Source organism: Martes martes (assembly GCF_963455335.1).
Source record: "Martes martes genome assembly, chromosome: 16".
In the NCBI taxonomy this organism is placed as follows: domain Eukaryota; kingdom Metazoa; phylum Chordata; class Mammalia; order Carnivora; family Mustelidae; genus Martes; species Martes martes.
This window is the reverse complement of record NC_137904.1, coordinates 63,614,232-63,641,328: the sequence shown is the minus strand read 5'-3', so window position 1 is coordinate 63,641,328 and position 27,097 is coordinate 63,614,232. Positions and strand designations below refer to the sequence as shown.

At 68.3% G+C, this 27,097-nt stretch overlaps 2 protein-coding genes across 5 annotated transcripts in view; one reads left to right on the top strand and one right to left on the bottom strand.

Moving 5' to 3' along the window:
* AATK (apoptosis associated tyrosine kinase) overlaps window positions 1–15,575 on the top strand; it is a gene marked incomplete at both ends in the record, with an annotated part of 30,852 nt that extends 15,277 nt beyond the window's left edge. The window contains 13 exons of the mRNA XM_080826022.1: window positions 450–583; window positions 3,454–3,601; window positions 5,759–5,838; window positions 6,146–6,264; window positions 6,458–6,545; window positions 7,396–7,529; window positions 8,788–8,872; window positions 8,951–9,072; window positions 10,652–10,801; window positions 11,253–13,890; window positions 14,005–14,161; window positions 14,354–14,539; window positions 15,535–15,575. Coding sequence (XP_080682148.1) covers window positions 450–583; window positions 3,454–3,601; window positions 5,759–5,838; window positions 6,146–6,264; window positions 6,458–6,545; window positions 7,396–7,529; window positions 8,788–8,872; window positions 8,951–9,072; window positions 10,652–10,801; window positions 11,253–13,890; window positions 14,005–14,161; window positions 14,354–14,539; window positions 15,535–15,575 — 4,082 coding nt within the window. The remainder of the gene's footprint in view (window positions 1–449; window positions 584–3,453; window positions 3,602–5,758; window positions 5,839–6,145; window positions 6,265–6,457; window positions 6,546–7,395; window positions 7,530–8,787; window positions 8,873–8,950; window positions 9,073–10,651; window positions 10,802–11,252; window positions 13,891–14,004; window positions 14,162–14,353; window positions 14,540–15,534) is intronic.
* Window positions 15,576–17,581: 2,006 nt separating this feature from the next.
* Window positions 17,582–27,097, bottom strand: part of BAIAP2 (BAR/IMD domain containing adaptor protein 2) — a 63,345-nt gene continuing 53,829 nt past the window's right edge. Inside the window, exons 11-15 of one of the 4 annotated variants that reach the window (XM_080826019.1) lie at window positions 26,701–26,769; window positions 26,004–26,166; window positions 24,294–24,328; window positions 21,921–21,968; window positions 17,582–18,031 (exon numbers count right to left, since the gene is read on the bottom strand). In XM_080826019.1, the coding sequence (XP_080682145.1) occupies window positions 21,941–21,968; window positions 24,294–24,328; window positions 26,004–26,166; window positions 26,701–26,769 (295 nt within the window). In that variant the 3' untranslated portion in view covers window positions 17,582–18,031; window positions 21,921–21,940. Of the gene's footprint in view, window positions 18,032–21,920; window positions 21,969–22,270; window positions 23,752–24,293; window positions 24,329–25,949; window positions 26,167–26,700; window positions 26,770–27,097 lie in introns of those variants that run through there. The other 3 variants (XM_080826018.1, XM_080826020.1, XM_080826021.1) reach the window with 3 other exon arrangements.

The window sequence follows — 27,097 nt, the reverse complement described above, 5'->3', positions numbered from 1 at the left end:
GCAAGGTGACCGTCCCTGGGGAGGCGGGGTGACCAGAGTCTGGAAGAGACACAGAGGGCCATTTCCCATAGCCCCGAGACCCTGACCTCGAGGAGGGTTGCCGGTGAGCCCCCGGATTGGGCCCCGGGGAGGTTGGGCCCGCTTTGCCCGCCCGCATCCTCTGAGTGGGGCCAGAGCGGCACCCGGTGGCCGTTCGGGGAACCGCAAGCTGGGGCCTGGGTGGCGGCTCCGGTGTCCACCTGCCTGCCTGGGGCCTGGCCTCCCGGCCTGTGGGTGACAGGACTGGCGGGTCTCAGCAAGGGGTCAGGGTGCTGAGGCTCAGGCCTCTGTGAGTCGGGGTGGGCGGGGAGTCGGGGGTTCGGCTGGCCCCCGGGTGCAGCTGCCGGGACAGGGTGAGCATGGGGGGCAGGGCCGCCGAGGCCGCCCGGTAACCCCCTCTCCCTCGGCAGACGGCGCCCCCCTCAGCGAGCTCTCCTGGTCGTCCTCCCTGGCTGTGGTGGCCGTGTCCTTCTCCGGGCTCTTCACTGTCATCGCCCTCATGCTGGCCTGTCTGTGTTGTAAGAAGGGTGGCATCGGGTTCAAGGTGAGGGCTGGGGGGCCCGAGGGGGATGGGGACGGGATCCCAAGAGTCGGGCCTCTTGTGCCCACTCAGTGCTGAGCTTCCTCCCTCCTGGGTCACCTGCAGACCATACAGACCTGGGACCCTACAGCCTCTCCCCTGGGGGTGGCAGCGAACAGGAGGGGCCTGGAGGCTTTCGGGGACCCCAGCCCACTCTCTCCCCCACTTTGGGTCCTTTCGGTGTGGGCGTGGCCTGAGTGCTGTGCCCAGGTTGGGCGCAATCGGCCAGTGAGGACGAGCCTTCCTGCGGAGGCCCCCGGGCTCCTGAGCCGCCGTGGGAGGGGCCCCGATCACCCCAACCAGCAGCCGCCCCGACGCGCTGCCCCCCACCAAGAACACCTTGCCAGCCGGAGTCACCTTCCTTGGGCGCCTTTTGCCCCACGGGGAGGGGGCCGTGTGCCGGTGCTGGACACCGGGGGGACCGTGCCCCGTTGCTGTTTGTGGAGCTTCGGCTAAAGGCACAGCCCTGTCTTCACTGAGGCCGGCCCCCGGGTTCTGCGCCCAAGGGGCCTGGGCTGGATCCTAGGGCTAAGGTCCCCTCCTGAGGATGGTGGCTGAGGGGCGTCCCTGGGGGCCTGCAGCTCTGAGAGGGGAGGACCAGGCGGAGAAGCTGGAGAGAGCCCCCCGTGGAGGCACCCCCCCCAGCCCACATGGGCTGAGTTCTTGCTGACTTAGCGAACAGTGTGCTGGCCTGTGGTCATGCGGTCATTCCACGCCCGTCCCCTCCCGGGCTGGAGGGCAGATTCCTCGGCCTGGTGAGTTTATGAGGGGCGGGGCTGTCCTGTGGCCCCCATCAACGTCCCCTGCCCCAGCCGTGTCACTCCCAGTTTACAGAAACAGCCCCCCCTCCCCCGCTCTGGCATGCCGCGTCACGGAGGGGGGCCTGCAGAGGACGCCCACCTGCCCAGCAAGGATGGGGACCTCGCCTTTGACAGAGGTCACCCCCCCAGATCCCTCAGGGTCTCCTTGGCCAGGCTGTGGCCCTGGGAGCCTCAGGGTCCATGCTCCGGCCCACGTTCACCGCTCCCACGGGGAGGCTGTCTTCCTGACCCGTAGCACACCGTGGCGTGCCCCCCAGGGTCTTGGGGCCCGAACCGCGAGTGAGGTCATGGGGGGCGGGCGCGGGGGACCTCGTATAGGTCAGCTCCTCCTCAGGGCGCTTCGAGAACAAGGCCCCAAACAAAGGCCAGGCCCCGGCCCCTCCTCCCCTTGCCCTCCTCACCTCCTGGAGAACATGGTGCCCAGAACATTCCAGCCCTAGCGTGCCTGGGTGGGCGGGCCTGCCTGCATGAGGGGCTGCTGCCTCGTCGCTGGGGGCCCAGGGCTGGGCACCCCCGTGGAGCTCGCTGGGCGAAGGGGCCGGGTTGCAATGCTCACGCTGTCCTACTTGATCGCCCGCTCTGCTGGCACGATCCGGCGGGCTGCCAGGCGGCACCGTCAGGTATGGGCCGGGTCTGATGGGAGCGGCTGGAGCTGCGGCTGCTGCGGGGCCCCGGGGCGGGGGCTCCTGGGCCCCAGGGAGGGGAGGCGTTGCGGGCACCTGTCCCCTTCCCCCTTCCCCCAAGGTTCTGTCCCCTCTGGATAGGGACCAGGACTGGCCCACAGGGACGCCAGCAGAGGGCTTCCGGAAGGAAGGAGAGTCCCCCCGGGGCACGCAGGGCCAAGGGCCGCACCTAGGCCCCCATGGCTCCCGGTCTAGCCCCCTGTCCACATGGTGGGGGAGGGCTCTGGGCCTCAGATGCCCCCTTGGGCAGGGCCTTGTGGGCGCCAGGGATGGGGGCTGCCCTTGTTCCAGTAGGAGAGGATTTTTTTTAAAGGTTTTATTTATTTATTTGACAGGCAGAGATCACAAGTAGGCAGAGAGACAGGCAGAGGGAGGGGGGGAAGCAGGCTCCCCGCGGAGCAGGGAGCCCAATGCAGGACTCGATCCCAGGACCCTGAGACCACGACCTGAGCCGAAGGCGGAGGCTTTAACCCACCGAGCCCCCAGGCGCCCCAATAGGAGAGGATTTTTGGGACGTGGGCTCTTCTCTGGAGTGTGCTCTGGACCTGGGGGCAGGGGTCCTCCCCACAGACAGGTGCAGCAGCCGCATTTTGAAACGCTCCAGTCACGTAGGGCCCAGCCCCAGGCTGCAGGGCCAGGCTCTTAGGGAGCCCTGGGAGCAAAAGCAGACAGCCTGGTCCAGGGCAGCCTGCAGGCAGGTGGCTGTGAAGGGTGGCGGGCTGCCTGGCCTGCGGTGGAGATGGGGGGTGGGCTCCTTGTTCTGGGCATTCAGGAATTCTCTTTGTCTGGAAGGGGCAGGCTGGAGGGGTGGTTGAGCCCCAGTCCCTGCTCCCCAACCCTGTCCCTGAGGTTGGGAGCTCCGGCTGCTGGGGGAGGGGCGGCAAAGAGGAGATGGGGGCGGACGGGAGGGGCCTCTTGGTCTCCTGCCAGTGTGGGGCCAGCGTTGCCCCCTGGTGGGGGCGGACTGGGCTGGGCCAGGGGCTGCCGCCCTGGGGCTGGGGGACCCCTCCCCATGCTTTTGGGAGGAAGATCGCTCTCCTCTACAACCAGCACAAGACGAACACCAGCTCTCTGTCCTCCGGGCAGCCGGTGTCTCTGGGGGGGAGGGGGCTAGGAGCATGGTGTGTTCTCTGCCCCGAGCAGTGACAAAATGGGCGGAAGGGGCGGCTGGCGGGTGCCCCAGCTCTGGGTTAGGTCCCCAGCCCGCGCCGTGCCCAGCCCCAGAAGAGGCGAGAGCTCGGTCCTTTCGGAGCCCGGCCTGCACCCCTTGGCCCTGCCCCCAACCCTGGAGCCCTGGATCACTGCCAGCCGGGCACCCCTACCACTGCAGGAGTTTGAGAATGCCGAGGGGGAAGAGTACGCCGCCGGCTTCTCGGCCCAGGGCTCCCCTGCGACAGGGGCACAGAACGGGCCAGACGTGTACGTCCTGCCGCTCACCGAGATCTCCCTGCCCATGGCCAAGCAGCCGGGGCGCTCAGGTGAGTGAGCCCCGGGAGAGGCCCGGGTGGTGTGCACAGGGGATGAGCCGGTTCCGGCCTGGCCTCTGGACTCAGCAGCCAGTGCTCCCAGGGAGCACGGCCGAGGGCTGGTAGGTGCCCCCTTCTGGTGGGGGCTGGGGCACTGTGGACAGGCTTGGGTCAGCCTTCTGCCCACCACCTCACCCACCTGGGGGCTGCTGTGCCGAGGGGCAGCTCTGGGCACCAGGGACAAGGGACCAGTTGCCTTTGTGCTGGGCTGGGTTACCCCCATGCTGGGAGGAGGGGCTCCTCCGCTGTCCCTGGATGCTTGACCCCAGACAACCCCCGGAGCACCGGCCAGCCATGCAGGGACATGGGCTCCATTGTGCCTAGTGGGCGGGACCCACCTACTCAGGGAGGGGGGCTCTCTGGGGCGCCTCTGTGGGCAGGGCCCTGAATGGGCCTCTGACTCCAGCTGGGGCTGGGGTGGGAGCAGGGAGGGACCTATTCCCACGGCTTCCTTGCCCTGTCTCCCATTTGTTCCCCATCCTGCGCCCCCGAGCCCCGGCCACCCTGCACCAGGGTGACCCCCGAGGACAGATGTGGGTGCAAGCTGGAGGGGTTCGAGGTCAGTGTCTGAGCCGGCCTGTGAACCCCTTGCTGTGTCTGGGGCCTGTGGGGTGGGGCTCCCATGACGTCTAAGCTCAGGGCCTCTCCCTGGAAGCCCACCCCCGGCTCCTGCAGGGGCGCTGAGGGAAGGGGGTCAGGCCCTGCGGGAGCTTGGGGGACACTGGCCTGTGGTGGTGATGATGGCGCAGGCCCACCTGCTTGCTCTGAAGCCTGCCGTCCCGTGACCTCCGTGCGGTCCGCTCAGAAGCCCAGACTTCGTGGAGGCACTGGTCTGGGCCCTCAGAGCAGCCCCGGGGCCATCAGGGTGTCACCTCTCACCATCCAGCCAGCGTCTCCTGGGGGAGACGTCGGCGGCTAGGCGGGAGCCAGGGCCCGGGGCTCGAAGGCCCACTGCCGACTGACCCGAAGCCCTTGCGGGGAGGCAGGCTGCGGCAGGAGGCTCCCGACCTTCCTGGACGGCACGGGGGGCTCAGAGCCCGTGCCGACCCTGGACGCTGGTCACTAGTGGGGAGCCGGGGGTCATCCCAGGGGACACTGCCCCCCCCCAGCCTCGGCCTGTGGCCCATAGGCAGTGCCTGGGACCCCGGCTTCTCCCACCCCTCAGGGCACTGTCCCCGAGGGTGAGGATCTGGGACCGGGAGACAGCAGCAAAGTAGCTCATGTCACCCCGTTTCTGGGGAGGAGAGAGGTTTCAGGGGATATGGGGGGCAGCCCACATGGAGGTCAAGGGTTAAAGACCTGAGCCACAAGGTCCACCCCTCGAGAGTGTGGGGGGGGAGAGGTGCCGCCAGCAGAGGGGGGGGCCCAGGGCGAGGAACCCCGAGGCTCAGGGCCCAGTGGACGCCCCCTAAGTTCTGCTCTGCATTAAGGTCAACATTCCCTGGGAGCAGACCCCATCTCCAGGGCGCTCCTGGCATTCTAGGCCCCGCCCTGTCCCCCTGCGCCCTCAGGGCGGTTGGCGTGGGAGCAGAATTCGGGGAATCCCTGGGGCACGGGGGGGCATGAGTGGGCTCGGCAGCCCTGGCTCCTCCTCCGGGGCCTCACTGACCCTTCTTCCCTGCTGACCTCCCCCAGCCCAGGCTGCAGGAGAATGGGCCCAGTGTGCTCCGTGCAGGGCTGTGCCAAGCGGCGTCCGACAAAGGGGCCTTTGGTGCTCCTGGTGCTGGAATGCCAGCCTGCGGCAGGGGTGAGGGGACGGGCCGCTCTGGTGCCCTCCCCCCATGGGCTTGGCCCCGGCCATACTGCCTGCCTGGCCTTGCCTGTGCGCCGCTCTTGGCTCCAGGCCCTGCTGTCTTCAGCCCGGCGTGTCCCTGTACTTCGGGGACCAGCCTTCCCAGACCCTCCCAGAAAGATGCCCGCATGTGGCTTGCGGGTCCACGGCTCCCTGGGGCAGCAGGCACCCTGCTCCTGATGGCGGTCCCCAGCCGTGGCCCCGCTCTGGAGGGTGTAGGGCGGCTCCCCAGCACAGGCTGAGGGGACAGCTGGGAAGGGCAGCTGGGGGCAGCGACAGCCCGAGCTGGGGTTCCTGAGCGCCCCGTCCCATTACAGTTCAGCTGCTCAAGTCCACAGACCTGGGCCGGCACAGCCTCTTGTACCTGGAGGAGGTGGGCCACGGCTGGTTCGGGAAGGTGAGTGCTGGCCCCGGGCAGGGGCGGGGTGGAGGGCACTGGCAGTCAGAGGGGCGGGGTGGAGACCTGCTTCTCTTGGGAGCTGCCCCAGCCCTGGGGTCCCCTTTCCTGCTGGTCCCCTTCCTGGGGCGTCCCTTCTGTGCAGCTCCTGGTATCTGGTGCTGGGAGACGCCCCTGAGAACGCCGGGTTCCCGGCAGGGGTCCGGGACCCTCCTGCAGACGAGCTGGGGGGTGGGGGAGCAAGGAGGAGCAGGGACCGGAGGCTCTGCCCGGGGGGCGGGGGCCGTGGTGACGCCCGCCCCCGCAGGTGTTCCTGGGGGAGGTGAACTCGGGCATCGGCAGCACCCCGGTGGTGGTGAAGGAGCTGAAGGCGAGCGCCAGCGTCCAGGAGCAGACGCAGTTCCTGGAGGAGGCCCAGCCCTACAGGTGGGGTCCCCGGGCCGGACTCCCGCGGGGAGGGGCGGGGGGGGGCTGCGGGGCACGGGGCCCTGGGGACAAAGGCAAGCTCTGTGCTGTCCCTGCTCCTCCCCCACCCCTGCAGAGCCAGCCCCCCTCCCCGCCCGCCCGCCCCCTCCTGCCCTGAGTTCGAGTCAGGGGGGCAGCCTGTCGGCTCCCGCAGGGCCCTGCGGCACGGTAACCTGCTCCAGTGCCTGGCACAGTGCGCGGAGGTGACGCCCTACCTGCTGGTGATGGAGTTCTGCCCCATGGTGAGTGGCCATGCCCTGCTCCGCCAGCCCCTCGGCCGCCAGCGCCCCTCCGTCTGTCCTTCCGTCCGGGGTGGGCAGGAGGGGGGCTCACCCTCCCACAGGGGCAGACTGGCTGAGCTGGGGGCGGGGGGCCCTGGGCGCCCTCGTCCCGGAGGCAGCACGTGGGGAGGGGGCGATCCCACATCATGGGGGCAGGTGGCCCCTGCGTCTGGGACCCCACTGCACTCTGGGGCCGCCCGGCCACCTATCTGGCGGAGTCAAGACGCTCTCCTGCGAGCCGCCTGCCACTGCTTCCCTGGCCTCACGTGGCTGGGATGCCCCCGCGAGATACCTCTGGGGTCCCCTCCCCCACCCTTCCCGGCTCCAGACCTGCTTGGAGCTGCCCTTGGCAGACCGGCACCCCGAGGCCCGCAGGGCCGCACCACCCGGTGTCTGGACTCCTGGTAGAAGCCGTGACCTCCTGGGGCTTCCCCAACATGGGCAGGCCCCTCCTGGAGCCAGGCAGTGGGCGGTGTCCCGCAGGTCGGGGACTCACCAGCTGTCCCTCTGGTCACCTGCCCCGTGCTCCCTCCTGGCTGGGCGTCACGGGGCCTGTCTGATGCTTGTGAGCAGTGAGGGGGCAGGCACGTGGGCCCGGTGGTGTGCACCCAGGATGGGGTCTGTGGGGACTACAGAGAAAGCGTCCACTGTCTGTGGGGTTGTCCCACTGAGGGCCGGCCGCTGGGGGGCAGACTCGGCGGTGGCTCCCTGGGCTGTCAGCAGGTCCTCTGTGGGCAGGGAGGGGCTGGGCGGCAGGCTCGCAGGGTCCCTGCTCCCCACTGGCGGGTGACGCTGCCGCCCCTCTTGGCAGGGAGACCTCAAGGGCTATCTGCGAAGCTGCCGGGTGGCGGAGTCCCTGGCACCTGACCCCCTCACCCTGCAGCGCATGGCCTGCGAGCTGGCCTCCGGGGTCCTGCACCTGCACCGCCACAACTACGTGCACAGGTGAGGCGGGGCGGGGCTGCTGGCTCTCTGCCGCTGCGGCCCCTGCTCAGAGGGGTGCCAGCTTCCCGCCTGGGGCTTTATGTGAGGGCTTGGCTGGGTTCGTCTTCATCCGGCCTTTAGGGACCTGCTGCAGAGGCGTCTTCTGGAATAAAAGACGGGCGGGGGCGTGGGGGTGCGGTGGACACTCGCTTCTGCAGGACGCCGGGCTGGCCCGGGCAAGCTCACGGCAGGGCCCAGGGCCCAGGGCCCGTCCTCTGTTCCGGGGGCGGCCAGAGCCACCTGGTGGCCCCGTGCTGGGCCCTGCTTGCCTCTGTGTCCCGGAGGTCCCTGGGGGGAGGGTTGGTTCTGTCCTGCTTCCGCCTTGGCCCTGGAGTCGGAAGGAGGGACCAGGGTGCCCCTCGTAGGGGACATGCCGGACGAAGCGGCGAAGGAGCAGGGGCCCCGCCAGCCCCGGGCGCCGCACGGGCCGTCCTCCCCAACAATATCCTGGTGCTGAGTGATGACACGTGTGACTCCAGCATCAGAGATTTTGTTGAAGATGGCAGCTGCCAGCCTCCCGACCTGCCCGCTGGGCCCGCCCTGCCCCGAGCGCAGGCCCACCTGCAGCCCCTGGCGGGTGCGTGCTGACCCACGTTTGCCGGAGCGCCCTGGGCCCCCAGACACCCCTGCAGCCCGCTGCCGAGGCCAGCCACTGGCCGGCCGTGGTGCGGTCACTCCTCACCCCTACCCTGCCCTGGGACGGGAGGGGGGCCCCGCCCTCTGTGAGCCGGGCAGGGTCAGGATCCCCGGGGAGACTTGGGATCTCAGGATCCCCGCTGGGGAGGGTGAGGAGGTCGTGGGCGGGAAGAAAGATGAGGCAGTATCCCTGGTATCCCTGACTGGCTCGGTCTGGAGGGGGGGCTCCGTGGGCCGGCGAGAAAGAAGAGGGGGCGAGAGCTGGGGTCATCGGGGGGTCCAGCAATGGCCCTGCCGTGCCTTCACTGAGGGCCCCGTGGCATGCTCCGGCCTTTTCTGGGCCTCGTTTTCCTCCTCTACCTCGTAACATTTGAGGCCCTGTCCATCCGGGCCCTCCAGTGCGCCTGGTGCCCCGTGAGGGCCGGGGGCTTGGGGCCACGGGCGCAGGGGCTGCTGCTCAGACGCTCTCTCCCCCCCACTCCCACTCGCGACAATGCCTTCGGGGACAAGCGGTCCGGCCCCTCCGTGCCCCGGATGTCCCCAGCCTGGCCCTGCCACTGACCCCCACCCTCCCGTCCTCCAGCGACCTGGCCCTGAGGAACTGCCTGCTGGCGGCCGACCTGACCGTGAAAATCGGCGACTACGGCCTGTCCCACGGCAAATACAGGGTAAGAGGGCGGGGCCGTGCTAGGGGTCAGGGCCAGCCGCCCGGCTCCCCGTGGCAGCCCTGTCCCCTGTGCCCACAGGAGGACTACTTCGTGACCGCCGACCAGCTGTGGGTGCCGCTGCGCTGGATCGCACCCGAGCTGGTGGACGAGGTGCACTGCAACCTGCTGGTGGTGGACCAGACCAAGGCCAGCAACGTGTGGTGAGCGGGGTGGGGGTGCGGGCGGCGGGGGGCGGGCCCGGGCGGCGAGGGGCGGGGCCCAGGCGGCGGGGGGGCGGGGCCCAGGCGGCGGCGGGGCGGGCCCGAGCGACGAGGGGCGGGGCCCAGGCGGCGGGGGGCGGGCCCGGGCGACGAGGGGCGGGGCCCAGGCGGCGGCGGGGGCGGGCCCGGGCGACGAGGGGCGGGATCGGGCGGCGGGGGGGCGGGCCCGGGCGACGAGGGGCGGGGCCCAGGGGGCGGGCCCGGGCGACGAGGGGCGGGGCCCAGGCGGCGGGGGGCGGGCCCGGGCGACGAGGGGCGGGGCGCCGCAAGGAGACGCCCACAGGCCTTGCCAGGCCACGTGCTGGTGCTTGTCCGGTGAGGACACAGGGCTCTCAGACCCGCTAGGCAGCAGGCGACCGAGACCCACCTGCCTTACACGTGCAATGACATGCTTCTCCATCCACCCTCATCGCTCTGGGGGAGGTGGTCGCTTCTGACCCCAGGACAGGTCATGGGGCTGCTGGGGCCACCTGCAGCTGCGCAGTGCCAGTGGCCCCTGGTCCTGCCCTCCCCCCGGGATCCCCTGACATCCAAAGTCGCCAGGGTCCGAGCACACGCTCAGGTTGGAAAGCCTGCTGGGAGTGGGACAGGCTCTCTGGCCGAGACATGGGACACAGGGCAGCGCCTGCTCTCTGCACAGGGGGCTGGAGCGCTCCTGTGACTGGTCTGGAGGGGCTCTCCATCCTGGGAACCAAGCAGGACACAGAGGGGCCATTCAGACCCAGTACTTGGTCTCTGGAGGGTCTGCCATGGTGGTCTCTGTCTCTGACCAGTGTCTTCTCCCCACTCCTCCGCCCCCCAGTTCCCCAAGGCTGTCTGGTCTCCTCCTGCTCCAGGGAGCTCTCAGAGCCTGGATCCGCGGACCCCCCCTTCCTGATCATGCCCGAGGCCTCTGCCCACAGTCCACTGCCATTCCATCCCCTCACCTCGCCCACCGGCCCGCCCTGCTGCATGCTGACGGGGGTCCTCGGGACGGCTCTGGGCCAGGCCACCTGACCCCTCTGTTGCCCTGTTTCCTCTGTCCCTCAAGCTCCCTGGCTCCTGGGACAGCCTGGGGTACCAGGGAGCTGGGTGACACACGCCGGAAGGAACCTAATGGCCTTCTTCTGGTCCTGCGTGCTCCGGCCGCCCCTGCCTATTTCCTCACCACCCCCCACCCCTACCCCAGCCTCAAGGCCTTGGCTCCGCCAGTCCCCTAGGACTGGGAGCTTCTCCACACGGTAGTTCGTACCCCGGCTATGGTGTCCGGCCTTCACCGCGGCTGGAGAGTGAATACATGCACCGATGAAGGGACTGGGGTCTGTGGAAAGGCCTGGTGGCTTTTATTTCCCTAAATGACCTGGGCACAGATTTGGGCCTGACCAGGTGGCGTGTCCTGCCAGTCTACTGAAGGAAGGTGCTGTCTTTTGGGAGGGGTGTCCCAGGGTGCTGGTGTGATTACAGGAGCGGCCCTGTGGTGGCTGAAGCTCTGAGATCTGTGCAGCCACGCCAGCCCCCCTGATGGCCACCCCCTCCACAGGTCCCTGGGCGTGAGCATCTGGGAGCTCTTCGAGCTGGGCGCGCAGCCCTACCCCCACCACTCTGACCGGCAGGTGCTGGCCTACGCCGTCCGGGAGCAGCAGCTGAAACTCCCCAAGCCCCAGCTGCAGCTCACCCTGTCTGACCGCTGGTGAGGGCCTGTGAGGCCAGGCGGGGTGTAGTGTCCCCGGCAGGAAGGGCAAAACCGAGGGGGTGCTCGGAGTCAGACTGCCTGGCTTCTCAGCTAACGCTGGCTCCCCTCCCCTGCCCGGCGTCCACAGCGGGTGGTCTCTTTGCCCAAAACACAAACTCGCCTGCTGCCTGGGCGGAGCTGGGCTGAGGGAAAGGCCCCTCTGCCCACAGTGGGCTCCCAGACCTCGGAGCCCACCTTGGAAGGTTTGGGGTCTCCTGCAATTAAGTTGGAGGTTCCCTTCCCTGTCCTTAAAGGATTCTGAGTAGAAGGAGAGGCCCCCAGACCTTCCTGTGGAGGGCAGATCTGGTCATCCCTGCGGGAGCCGGGGTTCCTGGCTGGGCGGGCTGGGGGGGGGGAGGGGGCAGGTCCCGGTGGGCGAGGCCTGAGCCCTGGGCCTCCCTCCTCGCAGGTATGAGGTGATGCAGTTCTGTTGGCTGCAGCCTGAGCAGCGGCCCACGGCCGAGGAGGTACATTTGCTGCTGTCCTACCTCTGCGCCAAGGGCGCCACAGAGGCGGAGGAAGAGTTTGAGCGGCGCTGGCGCTCGCTGCGGCCGGGCGGGGGTGGCGCAGGCCCCGGGCTGGCCGGCCTGGCTCTGGGCGGTGCGGGCGAGCTGGCGGCCGCCTCGTCCTTCCCGCTGCTGGAGCAGTTCGCGGGCGACGGCTTCCATGCGGATGGGGACGACGTGCTGACAGTGACCGAGACGAGCCGCGGCCTCAACTTCGAGTACAAGTGGGAGGCGGGCCGCGGTGCTGAGGCCTTCCCGCCGCCCGCGGGCACAGCGAGCCCCAGCCGCACCGCGCGCCTGCAGGAGCTCTGTGCCCCCGACGGCGCGCCCCCCGGCGTGGTGCCCGTGCTCAGCGCGCACAGCCCCTCGGTGGGCAGCGAGTACTTCATCCGGCTGGAGGAGCCCACACCCGCCGCGGGCCACGATCCTGATTGCGCCGGCTGCACCCCCAGCCCCCACGCCGTGGGCCTGCTCCCCGATGGCGGTGACCAGGACAATGACTCGGAGGGCAGCATGGCTGCCTCACTGGCCATGGAGCCACTGCTGGGCCACGTGCCGTCCCCTGCTGGGTCCTGGGGCCACTGTGACTACTACCTGCATGGGAGCCACGCCAGGGACCCGCCCTGCTCCCTGGGCTCGCCCTCACCGGGGACCCTCATGCTGGCAGAGCCCAGGGAGGAGGACAGCGACTGGGGCGCAGCTGCCTTCTGCCCACCCTTCTTGGAGGACCCACTGGGCACGTCCCCCTCGGGGAGCTCTGGGGCCCAGCCATCCCCGGGTGGGGAGGTGGTGGGGGAGGCCGAGGCGTGCAGGACTGCCCAGCATAGACACTGGAGTTCCAACGTGTCCGCCAACAACAACAGTGGCAGCCGAGCGCCAGGTTCCTGGGACACGGGATATGTGGGTGGGTGCATGGGCTGCTGTCCCAGCACAGAGCACACAGTACAGGCCGTCCCTGAGCTGGGCCGTCCCCTGGCCCTGGAGGACACCACAGAGCCTCTCCTTGGGCTACAGGGGGTCTCCTCCGGCCAGGAGCTCGGCCGCTGCCTTGGCCTCCGTCATCTGCGTCCTGCTGGGGGCCTGCCGCCTGCCACCTGCCTGCTGCCGTCCTCCCGGACACAGGTGGCCAAGAGCGGGGGTGACCACCCCCAGACAGAGCCCAGGCTTGCTGAGGAGGCTGAGGGCCCTGCCAGACCTCAGAGACCCCTACCATCCCTCCCTGCCCCATCCCCAGAGGGAGCCCCGCTTCCTGCTGAGGAGGCCGGTGCCCTCGCGAGCCTGCCTGCCTTGCCCACGCCCGCTGGCAGCTGGGAGACTGCCCCTGAGGTAGCCCTGAGCCTGGACAGCTGCCCTGGTTCCCCCGAGCTGGAGGCAACAGTCAGCGAGGACGAGGACATGACAGAGGCCACTCCTGGCATCTTCACAGATGCGTCCAGCGACGGCCCGCCCACGGAGAAGCCGGACGTGACGCCGGCCTTCCGCTCCCTGCAGAAGCAGGTGGGGACCCCCGACTCTGTGGACTCCCTGGATGTCCCCTCTTCTGCCGGCGATGGTGGCGGCTGCGAGGTCTTCAGCCCCTCCGTTACTGGCACTCCTGGTGGGCAACCCCGAGCCCTGGACAGTGGCTACGACACGGAGAACTACGAGTCCCCGGAGTTTGTGCTCAAGGAAGCACACGAACCATGCGAGCCCGAGGTCTTTGGGGAGCTGGTCTCCGAGGGTGAGAGCCCCGGGCCCGAGACGCAGCTCTCCACCTCCCTTGGAGGCCTCAGCGAGAAGAACCCCTACCGCGACTCAGCCTACTTTTCGGATCTCGATACAGAGCCTGAGTCCACCTCGGCCCCCCAGGAGAAGGGAGGAGGTGCCCTGGCCTCCGGGCTAGAGCTGGACCTGGAGAGCCCTGGGCTGCCGTCTCCACAGCCCTCCCCTGAGTCTGGGTTGCCCCAGGGGGCAAAAGGGACAGGCCCCAGGGGCGTGCCACCGCTGCTACTGCTGCCGCCAGAGGACACTTCTCCAGAGCCTAGCAGCACCTGCCCCGAGAGCCCCAGACTGGAGCCTCCTTGGCCCCAAGGCCCTGCAGGAGGGCCTGCAGGGCCCAGCCCGGAGAGCTCCAAGGTTTTCCTGCCACTGAGCTCAGAGAGCCACCGCCCTGACCTCCAGGAGGCCGCCGTGCTGCTGTCCGGACCCACCCATCAAGAACGGACAGGGGGCCCCAGCGCCCCCAGAACCCCACTCTGCCTGGCTTTGCCGGGACTGCCCGCAGCCCCCGAGGGCCGGTCGGAGGAGGAGGAGGAGGACAGTGAGGACAGCGACGAGTCGGATGAGGAGCTGCGCTGCTACAGCATCCAGGAGCCCAGCGAGGAGAGCGAGGAGGAGGCGCCGCCGGTGCCCGTGGTGGTGGCCGAGAGCCAGAGCGCGCGCAACCTGCGCGGCCTGCTCAAGATGCCCAGCCTGCTGTCCGAGGCCTTCTGCGAGGACCTGGAGCGCAAGAAGAAAGCCGTGTCCTTCTTCGACGACGTCACCGTCTACCTCTTCGACCAGGTGGGCGGCCGCGCGGGGCTCTGCACGCGGGGGTGGGTCCCCGGGGGGGCGCGGCCGTGGGAGCCGCCGCCGCGGGCCGCTCTGACCGAGCCACCTGCCGCCCCGACCCTCCAGGAGAGCCCCACCCGGGAGCTCGGGGAGCCCATCCCTGGCGCCAAGGAGTCGCCCCCCGCCTTCCTGGCGGGCGGCCCCCGCACCCCCGGCGCCCCCGGCCGGCCGCGGCGGGCGGACCGCTGCCCCGACGGCTCGGCGACCCCTGCGGCCGAGGAGGGTGAGCCGGGGGCGGGGCTTGTGGGGCGTGACGTCGCGGGGCGGGGCCTATTGGGCGGGGTCCTGCCGGGCGGGCGTCGCGGGCGGGCCGGCGGGTGTGACCTCAGGGCGGGGCCACGTCACGGGCGGCGGCGGGGCTGGCGGGTGGGGGGCCGCGACGTCCGCGACGCGAGTGACCGCCTCCGGCTCGCAGGCCGCGGGCTGGCGTGGGACGACGGCTGCCCGCAGACGCCGGGCCCCGAGGCCGCCCTGCCCGCCCCCGCCGCGCCCCCCAAGCCGGCCGCGCCCGGCCCCGTCTCGCGCTTCACCGTGTCGCCGGCGCCCGCGTCCCGCTTCTCCATCACGCACGTCTCGGACTCGGACGCCGGGTCCGTGGGAGGTGAGGCTGCGGCGGGGCTGGTGGGAGCGACCCCGAGGGGGGCAGTGGAGGGGGCGGGCGGGAGGGCCCCTGCTCGGGGCCGAGGCTCCGCGCTCCTCGTTTCTCATCTGGACACGCGCGGTTGTCAGATGGGTAAAGCGAGGCACGGAGAGGCGCCCTCTTCCCGCCAGCTGCTGGCCCAGCACCCATCTGGGCCCCGGGGCGTAGATGCCCCCTTCTCCCTCCTCTGGAGGCAGCAGGCTGGACACGGCGTGCCCCCCACTCTGCGCTCTGCCAGACCTAAGCCCCCTGAAACCCGCAGCGGCCTCTGCCACCAGCACCTCCCAGCCTCCGCTGGTGGGGCTCGTCCACCGCCCGACATCTCAGATGCCGTCGCGCTTGCCCGGAGGTGCCCAGCTCGCACCTCCCTCCCTGCTCCACCCCCACCCCAGCTTCAGACCAGTGCGGCCCTGCCCCCACCGCCTCCTTCCTGAGAGGCCTGTAGCCCTGCATCCCTGCAAGGCTGCTCTGGAAGGCCACGCAGAGCAGGAGAGCTCTGTCCCCCAGCAGACAGCCCCTTGTGCACTGCCCATGGCCGGGGCTGCAGCCTCGGGGGAGGGCCTGTGCACTCATCGCGGTCACACAGCATACCCTTAGTGGACACCTGAGCAGAGAAGCAGGCCGCCAGGAGGCTTGTTCGTGACGGGGACCACCCGCCCTGTCTGGGTCTCTGTGTCCCCACCTGTAAGAGGAGGGTCCGGAGGGCATTTGCTGGGCTCTGTTGGGCCCGAGGGCAGGCCTGGGCTCTGGTGATGTGGCGGGAAGAGAGATGGGTGTGGCTCCCACGGAGACAGGCAGGCCGGCTGCAGTGAACGGCCCGAGGGCTGTAGCCCCGGCTGGTCATTTGGCCCCTTGGCTGAGGATGGAGGTCAGGTGGCAGTCCTGGGGCAGGGGACTCTCGGGAATCTCTGTCCCTGGTGTCTCTAAACGCTCACGTGGCACCTCATGTTTGCCAGGGCCTGTAGCAGGTGCTGGGGGCAGCTGTAAAGAGGCCTGAGGCCCAGGCGGGCCCCCTTGGAGCCCCTCCGGTCCTGCTCCCGGAAGCAGCGAGGATGGTGACTGACAGCAGGGACCTTGGCCTTGGTGTCCCACGCAGCACCCGGGAGGAGCAGGGCAGGACAGGAGGCCTCCCTGGCCCTGGATGGTGGGGCAGCCCTGCGCACGGATCCCATGCCGCCCCAGGCAGGGGCAGGATTTGTCCTGGACTCGCGGGTTTGTCTCTGGCTGCTGGGGATGCCCGTTCGCCTCAGGCCCGAGCAGCTCCTTCCCCTGCGGCCTCCCCCTCCACCCTGCCCCTGCTCACGGGCTGCTTGGCTTCTGAGGCCGGGGACCTGCTCTTGGCTGGGGGGCCTTGCATGCCCTGCCCGCCAGTTCCCATGGTTATAGGAGACTGTCCTTACCCCGCCGAGGGAATGAGCACATCCCTGCTGGGATGGACTTTCTCTGCCCCTTTGCCCGGTTCTGGGTTCGCTCTGTGCAAGAGAACCCTGGGCTTGTGTGTCGCCCCCCGCTCCCCGTACCTCAAAGTCTGTGGCTGTCTTTCCCTTCAGCAACTCAGACCCATCAACTCTCCCTCCCCGTGCGGCCTGGGCCAGCTGCCGTCAGAGTCCACTGCTGGAGCGCAGGCGGGCGGGTCAAGGTGGGCTGCCTGGGCAGGGGGAGGGCTGCTGCCCACAACTGTTCTAAAGGTGCCTGCTGCAGGCTGGCGTGCCCAGCTCCCCTCTGCAGGGCGCTGCCCAGACCTGCCCAGCGGCAAAAGGAAAGTGGGGGGCTGCACCCCCCAGTGTCAGGGGCTGCAGCCTGCAGGGGTGGGGACGCGGGACGCGGGGGCAGGGCAGCCCAGGGGATATTTTTGTAACTGCTGTTGTCTGAGTGAGTGGAAATGGGATGATTTTAAGTTATTGTTGCCAAAGAGACGTAAAGTTTATTGTTGCTTTGGGGGTATGGGGGGGGGATTTGTTTTGGATTTGGTTTTTTGTTTTTTATTAGTTTGAGGCTTAGGATGCTGGTGCAATGATTCTCTTGTTCCTTTTTTGTTTGTTTTTTAAAAGAAATCAAGCTAAGAAAAAGCCTTCATGCTAAGTGTGTGTTTTCTTTTGTGGTTTGCACATAAAGCCCCAGGGGAGGAGGGGGCCTGGTGGTGCTGAGGGACGGACCCAGCTGCCAGCTCTGCCCAGGGCACAAGTAGTCCCTCCTGACCACGGTATGTTTGTGTGTGTGTGTGTGAGAGTGAGAAAGAGGGTGGCCACCCCCATCCCCTCGCCAGCTGCCCTGGCACACCTCGGTGGAGGGGGACAGTGACTTGGGGAGGGACCGACTGCCGCAGCCCTCTCTTCCTGGGAGGGGGACCTGCGGACCTCCCTGGGACGTTCTCTCCCTTCACCTTTCCCAAGCACAGAAGCAGGGGCGGGGCGAGCGGCAGGCAAGAGGGTCTTTGAGGAGTTCGGGCTTCTGTGCATCTCTGCCCCAAAATCTGCCCTAAGACCTCACCTGGCCCATCTCTAGCTCCTGTGAGGGCAGGGCCCTGTGTCCCCACCTGCCCTACCCGTGCCCCCTTTTGCTTCTCTTCCTGGGCCGTGCACAGGCTCCGGTCAGACTGGGGCTGCAGACCCCCTCCTTCAGGAGCCTGGCAGGAGGGAGGACGGCTGCCTGGAGTGTTTCCCCGGATGGGCACTACTGGCGCCCATGCTGGTGACCGTGTTGGTCACCAGGGTGCTTTAGCCACAGACACCGTGGAGGTGGCTGGACTGGGTGTCCCCCTCACCCCCCCAGAGGCACCCACCATTTACTCTGGGGACACGGAGGAGAGCAGGGGGCCCAGCAGCCAGTTCTGTGGCTTGGGTGGGGCACAGCGGCCCCCCAGAATGCTAGCGGGAGTGGGGAGGCTCAGCAGAGCCCCAGTCGAGGGCACCTATAGCTTCATCTTCCAGAGGAAGGTGGCGGGGTCTCCCCTGCCTCCGCCCCAGGCCTCCCGCCCCCTCGGGCCGACAGAGCACAAGCGGGCACGGTGGGGCAGCCTCTTTATTGACCGGACGCTTGCGGGCTACGCGCGGTGTGGGAGCTGAGACCCCTTCCAGCTGCAGGCTGAGTCAACACCCTTCCCTGCCCCTGGGGGGACCACGACACGCACAGCCAGGTGGGCCTGCCTGAGAGGCCGGCCGCACCGCCCGGGGGCAGCTCCCAGCCGTGGGGCCGCTCAGCCACGACTCGGAAGAAATGGCTGGGGTCCCGCCCGGGCCAGACTGAGGTGGGGGCAGAGCCAGGCGGGTGAAGAGCACGGAGGGAGGAGAAAGCTCTCTAAACAGGGGCTGCACAGACTGTTAGAAAAGGGGTTGTGTTTGGGGGCAAGGGGGGTGCCCAGCGGGCAGCGTGGGACTTGGCCGTCAGCTGAGGAGGGGGGCAGACCTGTCATTGGTCACTGTCGGCTTCAGCTGGACGCCGGCGAAGGGGCTCCTGAAGAGAGAAGAGAGTGGTTTCAGCGTGGGAGACGCACCCTGTCGCCTGGGCTGCCCCGGGGTCCTCGGCCGTGCGGAGGGCTCAGCCTCAGCCCGGCGGCGACGGAGCCTGCAGGGGACAGGCAGGGCAGAGCGCGGTGTGCAGGGCCAGAGCTCCCTGGGCAGGGCGGGTGGGGGTCCGGGGAGTGTCCCGCTGGGCTGGGATCTGGTTCTCCCTCTGGAACCGGAGGCGTCCTGAATGGACGGTGCCCAGCTTTGGTGAGCCGCCCCGCTGCCCCAGAGCAGTAGGGGCCCAACTGTAAAGACACGCCATCGACCGACACACACACACAGCTCAGCAGCTCCCACGGCCCCGGCCCATGCATCCCGGGGTCCCCGAGGGTGGCTGGGTGCAGACACGAGGCCTCGGGCCACTCCACGCCAACACGACACACATGGGGTGTACGTACACCGGGAGCCATGGGGCTCAGCCCCCATCACCCCACCCCCGTGGGCCTGAGGCCACAGCGGACGGACAGATGGACAGGCCAGACGAGAGATTGAGATGGGACAAGATGAGCACAGAAGAGGCCAGCACGCAGCCTGGTCCTCACAGAAGCCTCTCCTTGGGGTCCCCGCCGGGTGCACAGGGAGCACCTGCCTGAGCGGGGTCAGCACAGGACAGCAGGCTGGGGGTCGTCAGGCAGCCCCAGGGGTGACAGTACAGATGGAACGTGGGACACGGAGGGCTCGGCACGGACAGGACGTACTCCTGGCCAAGCGCTCGGCTCTCGAGCCATTACCTGGGGCGTCACAGCCGGGCGGGAGTCTGCAGGAGCTGGGCCGGCGGCCGCTCTGTCCAGTGCCCATGAGAGCACGTGGGGGTTGGGGTGCCTCCCTGGGTTTTCTAAAATGCCGAGATGCTTTGGACTGAATTTTTAGAAGAATAAACTCGGGAGAGGAGCCAATTCATTGGTGCACGGCTTCCAATGTGCAAGCGGACGGCCTGGAATCCCGCGTGGACGTGGCTCGTGAGCGTCTTCAGGCTCCGAGGGCTATGACCCCCCTGGGCTCAAGGCTGCCTCCGGCCCCGCACGACGCCTTGGCCCCTCCGCGCGCGCCCGTCCTCTCTCCGGCGACACGTGCAGACGAGCTTCAGCTCTCACGTTCAGGGGCAGCGGCCGCCTCAGGGCTCCCCTGGCCTCAGCTGCTGTGGCCAGGGACATCTGCCCCCAGGACAGATGGCAGAGAGTGGCCCACACCTTGACTGCCACCTTGACTAGACTCTGGTTCTGGAAGAAGGCTGCAGGTCCTTGGTTGTCCCCAGCGGGGTCAAGGGGGGGCGTCCTGGGGGGCTGGAATGGGGGCAGGTTTGTTCACGTGGAGTTGGGGACCGAGCAGCGGAAGCACAGGCCCCGCGGCTGAGAGGGGAGGGCGGCTCCTGTGCCGAGCGGAGCCTGAGCAGAACGGCCAAGTGGGACTGGGCAGCACACACCGTCCTCCTGCCCTGGGCACACCTGAATCCTCAGCAGAAAGCGTGGGCGGCCAAGCAGCCTCCTCAGCGGGGGCTGCCCCGCGAGCAGCAGGACCAGAGAGGGCGTCTGGCCCCCGACCCCACTTTTCTAATCTCCTTCCCCAAAACCGTGTGGCTGCGGATCACGGTACCATCCATGCTGCGGGACCTGAGGAAACGGGCAGAGGCTGAACACGCCCCAGGCCTCCCCTCTGCAGCCCCTGCCCCGGCCTGGCCGGACACCCCGGCTGGACGCGTCTGCCCCCAGCACCGCGGGAAGGCGCGACCCTCTGGGGGCCACCACCTCCTGGGGACGCATGGGCTCCGGAGCCACCTGAGGGCAGGCGGGTCAACACCGGCCTGACACGACAGGACAAAATTCAGACCCGAGGCCCCCTGCAGAGCTTCTGGCCCCGCAGACGCAGCTCCCTACTGGGAGCAGCCCAGGGCGGAGGCCGCCTCCAGCAGCACTGCCGGTCACGCTCCACCACAAACCACCAAGACACAAAGTGGCTCGTGTCCTGCTGGCAAAGGGCAGGCGACGGGAACCACGTGAGCGCCGCAGGCCCGGACTGCAGGGTCTGCTTCAAGTCAGGGGCTCCTCCCAGAGCACGGCTGCGACCCCTCCCCCGCTGAGAGCAACCCCAGCATGGACGGGGAGCGGATGTACACCCAGCAGAGCAGGCCAGCGGTCACTGGCATGGCTAATGCCCGAGCTGGGACCCCTCCCTGGGGGGCGGATCCAGTACCGGTTTCCCAGGGCCGCTGTTCAGGGCGCCACGGAGCTCCTGCCTGCAAACCCTACAGCCTGAAGGGGGCCGAGCGCCATGGCCCAGGACCTTCCCATCTCTGGCCACAGATTTAGGGGATCGCCTGTAACGGTCTTGAGTCCGCTACATGAGAGCGAGGCAGACAGGTCATCTGACAGCTGAGTGGTTTCAGGGTGCGGTTTCCATACTTCTGTGACTCGGAGAGCAGCAGATTTCCACTTTCTCCGGAACGTTCTTCTCTGAGGCACAAGTGGCCCTCCTGGGGTCGAGCCCACATTGTTCCGCGTGCCCCAGGACCACACCTCAGGGGGTGGGCACGGCTCGGCAGAGTGGGCCTGGGGGCCTCAACCACCCCAGGGACTTCTGACAACCCCCGCAGCCGGGGACTCTCCGATCTCAGGGCCAGGCCGGCTCTGCGGTGGGGCAGACAGCTGGTGGCGCAGGGTGGACGCCCACAGTGCCCCCGGGGTGGAGGGCTGCCCTACACTGGGGACGAGGGCGCAGGCAGAGGCCAGGCCGGCCTCCAGAGTGACGGGGGCTGCAGGGGCAGCGGGGGCGGGAGGCGCAGCCTCTGAGGGCCTCTGGGAAGAGGAGGAATCTAGAAGCAAAGAAGGCCTTTCCACCCCAAATGTCAGGAGCATTTGTCTCCAGAACTTTCCAGAAGTTGCTCACGCTGCAGCTCAGAAACAGTGAGAGGAGCGAGTCCGGGACCTGCTGGGGCAGTCATTGCCCTTGGGGAGGACCACACCGCTGGGATGCTCCGTGGGGTACAGAGGACGCAGGTGCCGGCTTCATGGGGAAATTTGTCGGTGACAGAGTGGGGATGGGGACATATGGCAGCAGCGTCCCTGTCCCAGGCACAGGGGCCCAGAGTGCTGGGTTCCCCCGCACTGGCCGACGGCACTTGCTTTCCCAGGGCCGAGCTCAAGGGATCATCAGAGGCTGTAGAAGGCCAGCCAGGGCCGCCCGTGTGGTGGCTGGAGGCCTCGTCTAGAAAGCCTGGTGCAGCCTCAAGGAGCCTCTCAGGGCGGATGTGACGTGAGTGCCGGCAGAGCAGGCGGCAGAGACCCCGTGTCCACCTGCCCCAGTGTGCCTGACACACCAATGTGAGCTTGAGCCACAGAGCTGTCCTCAGGATCGACCCTGGTCTCCCCAGCCCCCAAGGGGCTGCAGTACTCACCAACCAGACCCAGCCAGGCCGGGCTCAGACCCACACCCACAGGGGCTGGTCCGAGGGGACACTTGGCCAAAGGAGCCCAAAGCCGGCCTCCTGGCCGATCACCGTGCTCCCCCCCCCCCCCGATTGTGGCCAAAGCGCCCCACAGAGGCAGAAGAGAGACCCAGGCAGATGGCCAGGGCTGGACCACGCCCAGGGCTGCAGGGAGGGGCTGCAGGGGTGCAGGGGTTGGGGAGGAGCAGCCGGTCAGGCCCACAAGCTTCCAGACAGACGGAGGAAAGCCCAGAGCCCAAGGAGCAGTCCGAGAAGCGAAAGGCCAGAGCCCAGAGCAGAGGCAGGCTGGGCAGACCCTCGCGCCCCGTGCCCGCCTGCCAGGGCCGAGGCCAGAGCGTCTGCAGAGCCACTGGGAAGGCGCACCGACCAGCGTGGGAAAACCAGGGCAACTTACTAAGTCTAGTCAGGGGCGGCTCAGAGTCGGGCCATTTCCGCATCAGCGCTGTAAGGAGACACAAGGGCTCAGCTGGTGCAGGTGGGTGGGGGAGGGGCCTGAGCCCCCGGCGCGGGGTGGGGGGGGGGACACCGCCTGGGGCACGCGGCCCAGCCATGGGGCAGCGGCAGGGAGGAACAGGAAGGGGCCTCCCGTGGCAGGCGTCCCCAGTCAGCCCAAGCGGCCCAGCCCCCCAGAGGGGACAGGGACGGTGCTGTCTGGCTGGGCACCGCGGTCCCGGGACGGAGGCCGGCTCGCCGTGGCGGCCCAAATCTGCGCCGCGGGCCTGGAAGGAGGCGCCACACCCAGCTCAGTGCGATAAATAAAACTTTTATTCAAACGACTGCAGTACAGGGCACAATCCAGATTAAAAAAAAAAAAAAGGAAACAGGAAAATAGTTTGAGCACTTTACGTCTTCACACAAGTGTCGCAGTTTTGTGTCTACATTCATCCATTGAGCATGGAATCCCCTGGATTTGAGGTCTTTAGCAAAATGAGAACACCGACACGGAAGGCTCTTTGTACACGGGGCCGCGTTCTGGCTTCGCGCTCTCCTTAAATACGAAACGGTCTGTGCCTTGAGCTGCTGCCTTCCCAAACTCCCGGCCACATCCTCGGCCACGGGAGAGCGGGCGGAGGGCTCCGCTAGAGCACATCAGACAAAGAGGCGTCCACAGCTCCACGGGGGGGCCCGTGGCAGGAGGGGCCGGGCGGGCTGGGCCCTGGCTCCCTCCTCCCCCGGTTCAGGGTGTGAAGAGGCAAAACCAGTAGCCACAGAGTCCAGCACGTCTGTTTCGAAGTCACCAAGACACACAAAGAGACGAGAGCGTTTAGGGAGGACGGGGCAGGGGCTGCCTGCTGTCCCTGGGGCAGCAGGCCCAGGGCTGCCCTCCCCAAGGCCAGCCCCGGGCGGCCTGGGGGCCGTGATCCCCTCAAGAGGCTGTCCACCGGTTTCCAGAACACGTCGGGGGAGGTGGTCTCTGGAGCTCTTTGGAAAGCCCGCGAGGGGCTGCGCCTGCCCTGCCCCCGCCCCGCCGGGCCCGCGTGAGGTCACACGGCCCTGGGGTCACCGCCCGCCCACGCTCTGGTCTCTACACTGTGGAGGAGAACGTGCAGGGGGCCGGGGGCCGTGGCCTCCCTCACAGGAGCGGCCAGCTTCCTCAGGAGGCCGCCCCGGCTCGGCACGCACCCGTCTGTCCATCCGTGCGGCCCTGGGACGGGCCTCCCCGGGCCTCCCCTTCCCTGACACAGATGCCAGCGTCCGTCCGCTGCGGGGAGGCGGATGCAGGAGTAACAGTGCGCACACCGGAGTCCATGCAGATCGGCTTTTGTTTTTCAGGAAAGAAAAGTCCTTTTCCTGTTTTTTTTTTTCTTTTCTTTTTTCTTTTTTTTTCTTTTTTTTAAAGATTTTTCTGTTTCTTCAGACTTTAGGCCTGGCTCGCGGTGAGCCATCAGGAAGGGACAGTGCGTCGTGAGCATGGCGGCCGCAGAGCAGAGGCGAGGACGCTGGGCCCCCGCTGCCCGGCCGGCAGCTCCCGCCTGGCGGACACACGGGGCCGGGGGCGTGTAGACATGGGGAGCAGAGATGGGGCAGCACCATGGACCCTGGGGGGATCTCAGAGTCTGGGTCACCAACCGGAAGGCGGGACGGGGCAGGCGAGAGAGGAAAAGGACCCAAGAACAAGCCGACGAGGCGCGGAGGAGAGAACCGACGGAGGCCAGACAGGGGGGCTCTCCCGAGCAGCGGCGGCCCGTGGTCCGCGTCCTCACACTGTGGACACCAGCGTGCCGCTGCGGAACAAAGCACAGGGCGCTGCGGGCCACACGTCCCTCCTGCAGCCGCTTGGGGTCAGTCAGCTGCCTGCCTCCCCATGCCCCCCAAGCCGGGACAAGGGCCAAGCCCGGGCGGGGGGAGCAGGAGCAGCCGCCCCGGCCATCCACGCCGGCCAGGCCACCAGGAAGGAGGAACAGGGGATGCACCGGGCTGAGGGCTCCCGGAGGACCGGGAGCCCCAGTGGCTGCAGGGGGCACGGGACCAGACTGGGCTCCAATGGTTCGGGGCCCGCTCCCACCCACCGGCGTCGGAGCACAAAGGCGGAGCTCCAGCCCCGCTTGGCGCTATCCCGGCAGGGCGGGCTCCTGCCCGGACACCCCCGCAACTCAGAGGAGTGAGAGGTAGAGAGGAGCAGCACCCTGGACCCCACCTGCCCCAACCCAGAGCGGGGCCTCCGGGTCCCTAGGCAGGTGCCCACGGAGCAGTCCTGGGAGGGTCTGCAAGAGGGGGTCAGCCCTGCCCACCTGCAGCTCCCAAGGACTAGTGCGAAATCCCTTACCTGCTCACAGCCCGCGCTCCGTAGTCATCTAGACCCTGGTGGGGGGGGGGGAAGCAACACACGTCAGGCTGGGGGTCCCGGGGGCGAGGCGGGGTCCACAGGACCAGACGAAGCTGGGCGCTGCCCCTGGCCCCAGTGGGCGCGCGCAGTGCTGGCTGCAGCTGAGGGCCTGGAGGGCCCCCGCCACGTGCACAGCGGTGACAGCCCAAACTCAGGTGGGCATCTCCTCCTCTGGCCAGCGGCAGACCACGGATGGTATGAGCTGACACTCACAGACATACTGAGACAGATCCCCCGGTAACCCCTCCACACCCGTGTCCCGCGGTGAGCGGACAGGGCCTGAGCACACCCGCAGGTTACCCGATGAGAACACTACGGCAGGTGAGCCTGGGATGACCCGGCAAGTCTCGGAGTGGGTAGGGGGCCTCTCTAGGAACCAGTGACACTCGCAGGGAGGGGCTGATGGCCGCGTGTGGAAGCTAGCCTGGGCCGGGCCCAGGACAGAACACACCCCAACACCCCAAGACCCCAGCTGCAGCGCCCCAGCTGTGCGGCTGAGGGAGGTGCTGTGGGTGCCGCCATCAGGAGCTGCTGGGGACACCCTCCTCCTCAGCCATCTCAGCGCCACGACCAAACCCGGACACGGGGCAGTGGGAGCAGCGTGCGGTGGCCAGGCCTGCCTAGGCTCAGGCAGCTGTGCCCCCGAGGTGCCTCCCCTTAGCTGGATCGCTCCCCCCGCCACCGCCCTGCTGCTGCCCGGAGTGCCAGCACTGGCCTCAACTTCTCTAGAAGGTTCCATCCCAGGGCCTTAGCTACACCTCTCCAGGCTGGTCCTTCTCACTGTATCATTGACTCCACCTTCCCGTCCACTCTGCCTGGCCATAAGCTCCCGGAAAACCACTCCCTTCCTCGCACATAGCTCCCCACTCCTGCTGGTTAAGCCTCCCTCACAGGAAGGGGGGGGGCGCAAGGCTGCTCAGGACCGTGCTGAGCAGGGGACCCTCCTGGACCTCACCCACCTTTACCACCACTCGCCACAGCCCCAGGCAGGCTCAAACCTCGGTGGCCGCCCCGGGGCCCACACCCTAGAGAAACTCGCCTTCCTCTCCCCCTTCCGGGGGCGAGGGGGCTGACCCGGACCCTCCCACGCCTGAAGCCTGGAAGCGAGCGCGAAGCTGCTGGCCCTGCTCCCGACATGTCCCGGCAGACGAACGTTCCAGAAGCCCTGGGCTCCTACAACCCCTGCAGCCTCCCACCCGGAGCCGCACCGTCCTCACACTCACACCCCGGCCCCACCAAGACTTCACAACCACCAGCACGCCCTCCAGGGGCTCTACTGGGGACCTTTGCTGTGGCCCAGGCCTTGACCTTCTGCCTCTGGCCACTCGGTCCTGGGTGACCTGGGCATGAGTGCCTACCTAGCCCTGCCTCCCGAGCCCCTAGACATACTAGAATGTTCTGGCTACATCCCAGGCCTCGAATGCAAGTGCTCACATCCACACTCGGACCCGTGACTGCCGGAGCCCAACAGGCTCGGGAAGGGGGCTCCTGGACGCGAAGTCCTCCCCGTTGCCAGGCTCCCTGAGATGAGGGGGGCCTGGAGGCCGCTGATGCCCCAGCCGGAAGGAAGGCCGGGCAGAGAGACCACCTTGCCTGCAGGAGAGCCCCTTCCAGCGTAGGCCCCTTCTGGGGTCGCCCCGTGCCGCTCACCTGGGAGAAGGCGGGCACAGCCACACTGTAGGGCCTCTGCTTGAAGGTGCCGGCTGTCTGGGCAGGGAAGGCGCGGGACGATGCGTTGTAGTCGGGCGGGGGCAGGGCCAGCTCCTCCTTGTCCAGGAGGTTCCCTGTGCTACTGCTCTTCCCCTGCTGCAAGCTGTGGGGGTGGGGGGCATAGAAGCTACTTCAACCCAGGCCCCCAGGACCCCGTCTGACCCTCCGCCTTCCCCATGCCTCCCCTGGACCCTTCTAGAAGCCCTAACGAGGGGCCGCAGCCTCACTGAGCCCGTGAATGGGACCTGAAGGGGTGGCGGGCACAAATTCCTAAAGCCCACGTACCCTACATCAACCCCAGTCCTCCTGGGGCAGCTCAGCCCTTGCTGGGCCCTCCATGCCCTGGCCAAGGGAGGCCACACCAGGAGTGTGCCCCTGGGCCCGGTGGGGGGCAAGGGAAGCCCCCTCCCCACACAGCAACTGCTGACCCTTCCTCCAAAAGCAGCCTGCACCCAACCCCCCAGGAGCCTCCACGCGTGGCAAGCCGGGCGTGGGGGCAGCCCTGTGGGCAGGGAAGGGAGCAGAGCCTGGCCAAGGCATGTGAGCAGAGCGGGCGCCGCTGGCAGATGCACGGTGTCCTCTGCCCAAGGCAGCCTCTCCAGGGCAAAGGGCCAGCAGCCTGGGTCAGCACGCTCACCTCATGTGCAACCTGTCACTGCCGTCGCTGTCCAGAACCCGGGTGTAGGAGAAGGGAAACCAGCCCCGCCTGCAAGATAGGAGCACGGTGAGAAGGCGCCAAGGCCCGGGTGCCCGTGGCTCCGTCTGGCTGTCGGTGCAGCCAACACAAGCGAGAACTCCGGGGAGACAGCAGACCCCAGCGTGCACCCTGGCGAGCCCACCGGCCCTGAACGGGAGGCTGGGCGTCTCCGGCAGAGCTCCTGTGGCCGCGGTGGCCAGGGCTGGTTTCCAACCACACGGAGCAAGGTGGCGACAGCACAGAAGCCGTCTGGAGGGAAGGCAGGTGGGCTATTTGGGAAGGGGGTATCCTAGCAATCTCCCACCCCTCATCGCCCCCTTCCTAGACGGCAGCTGCC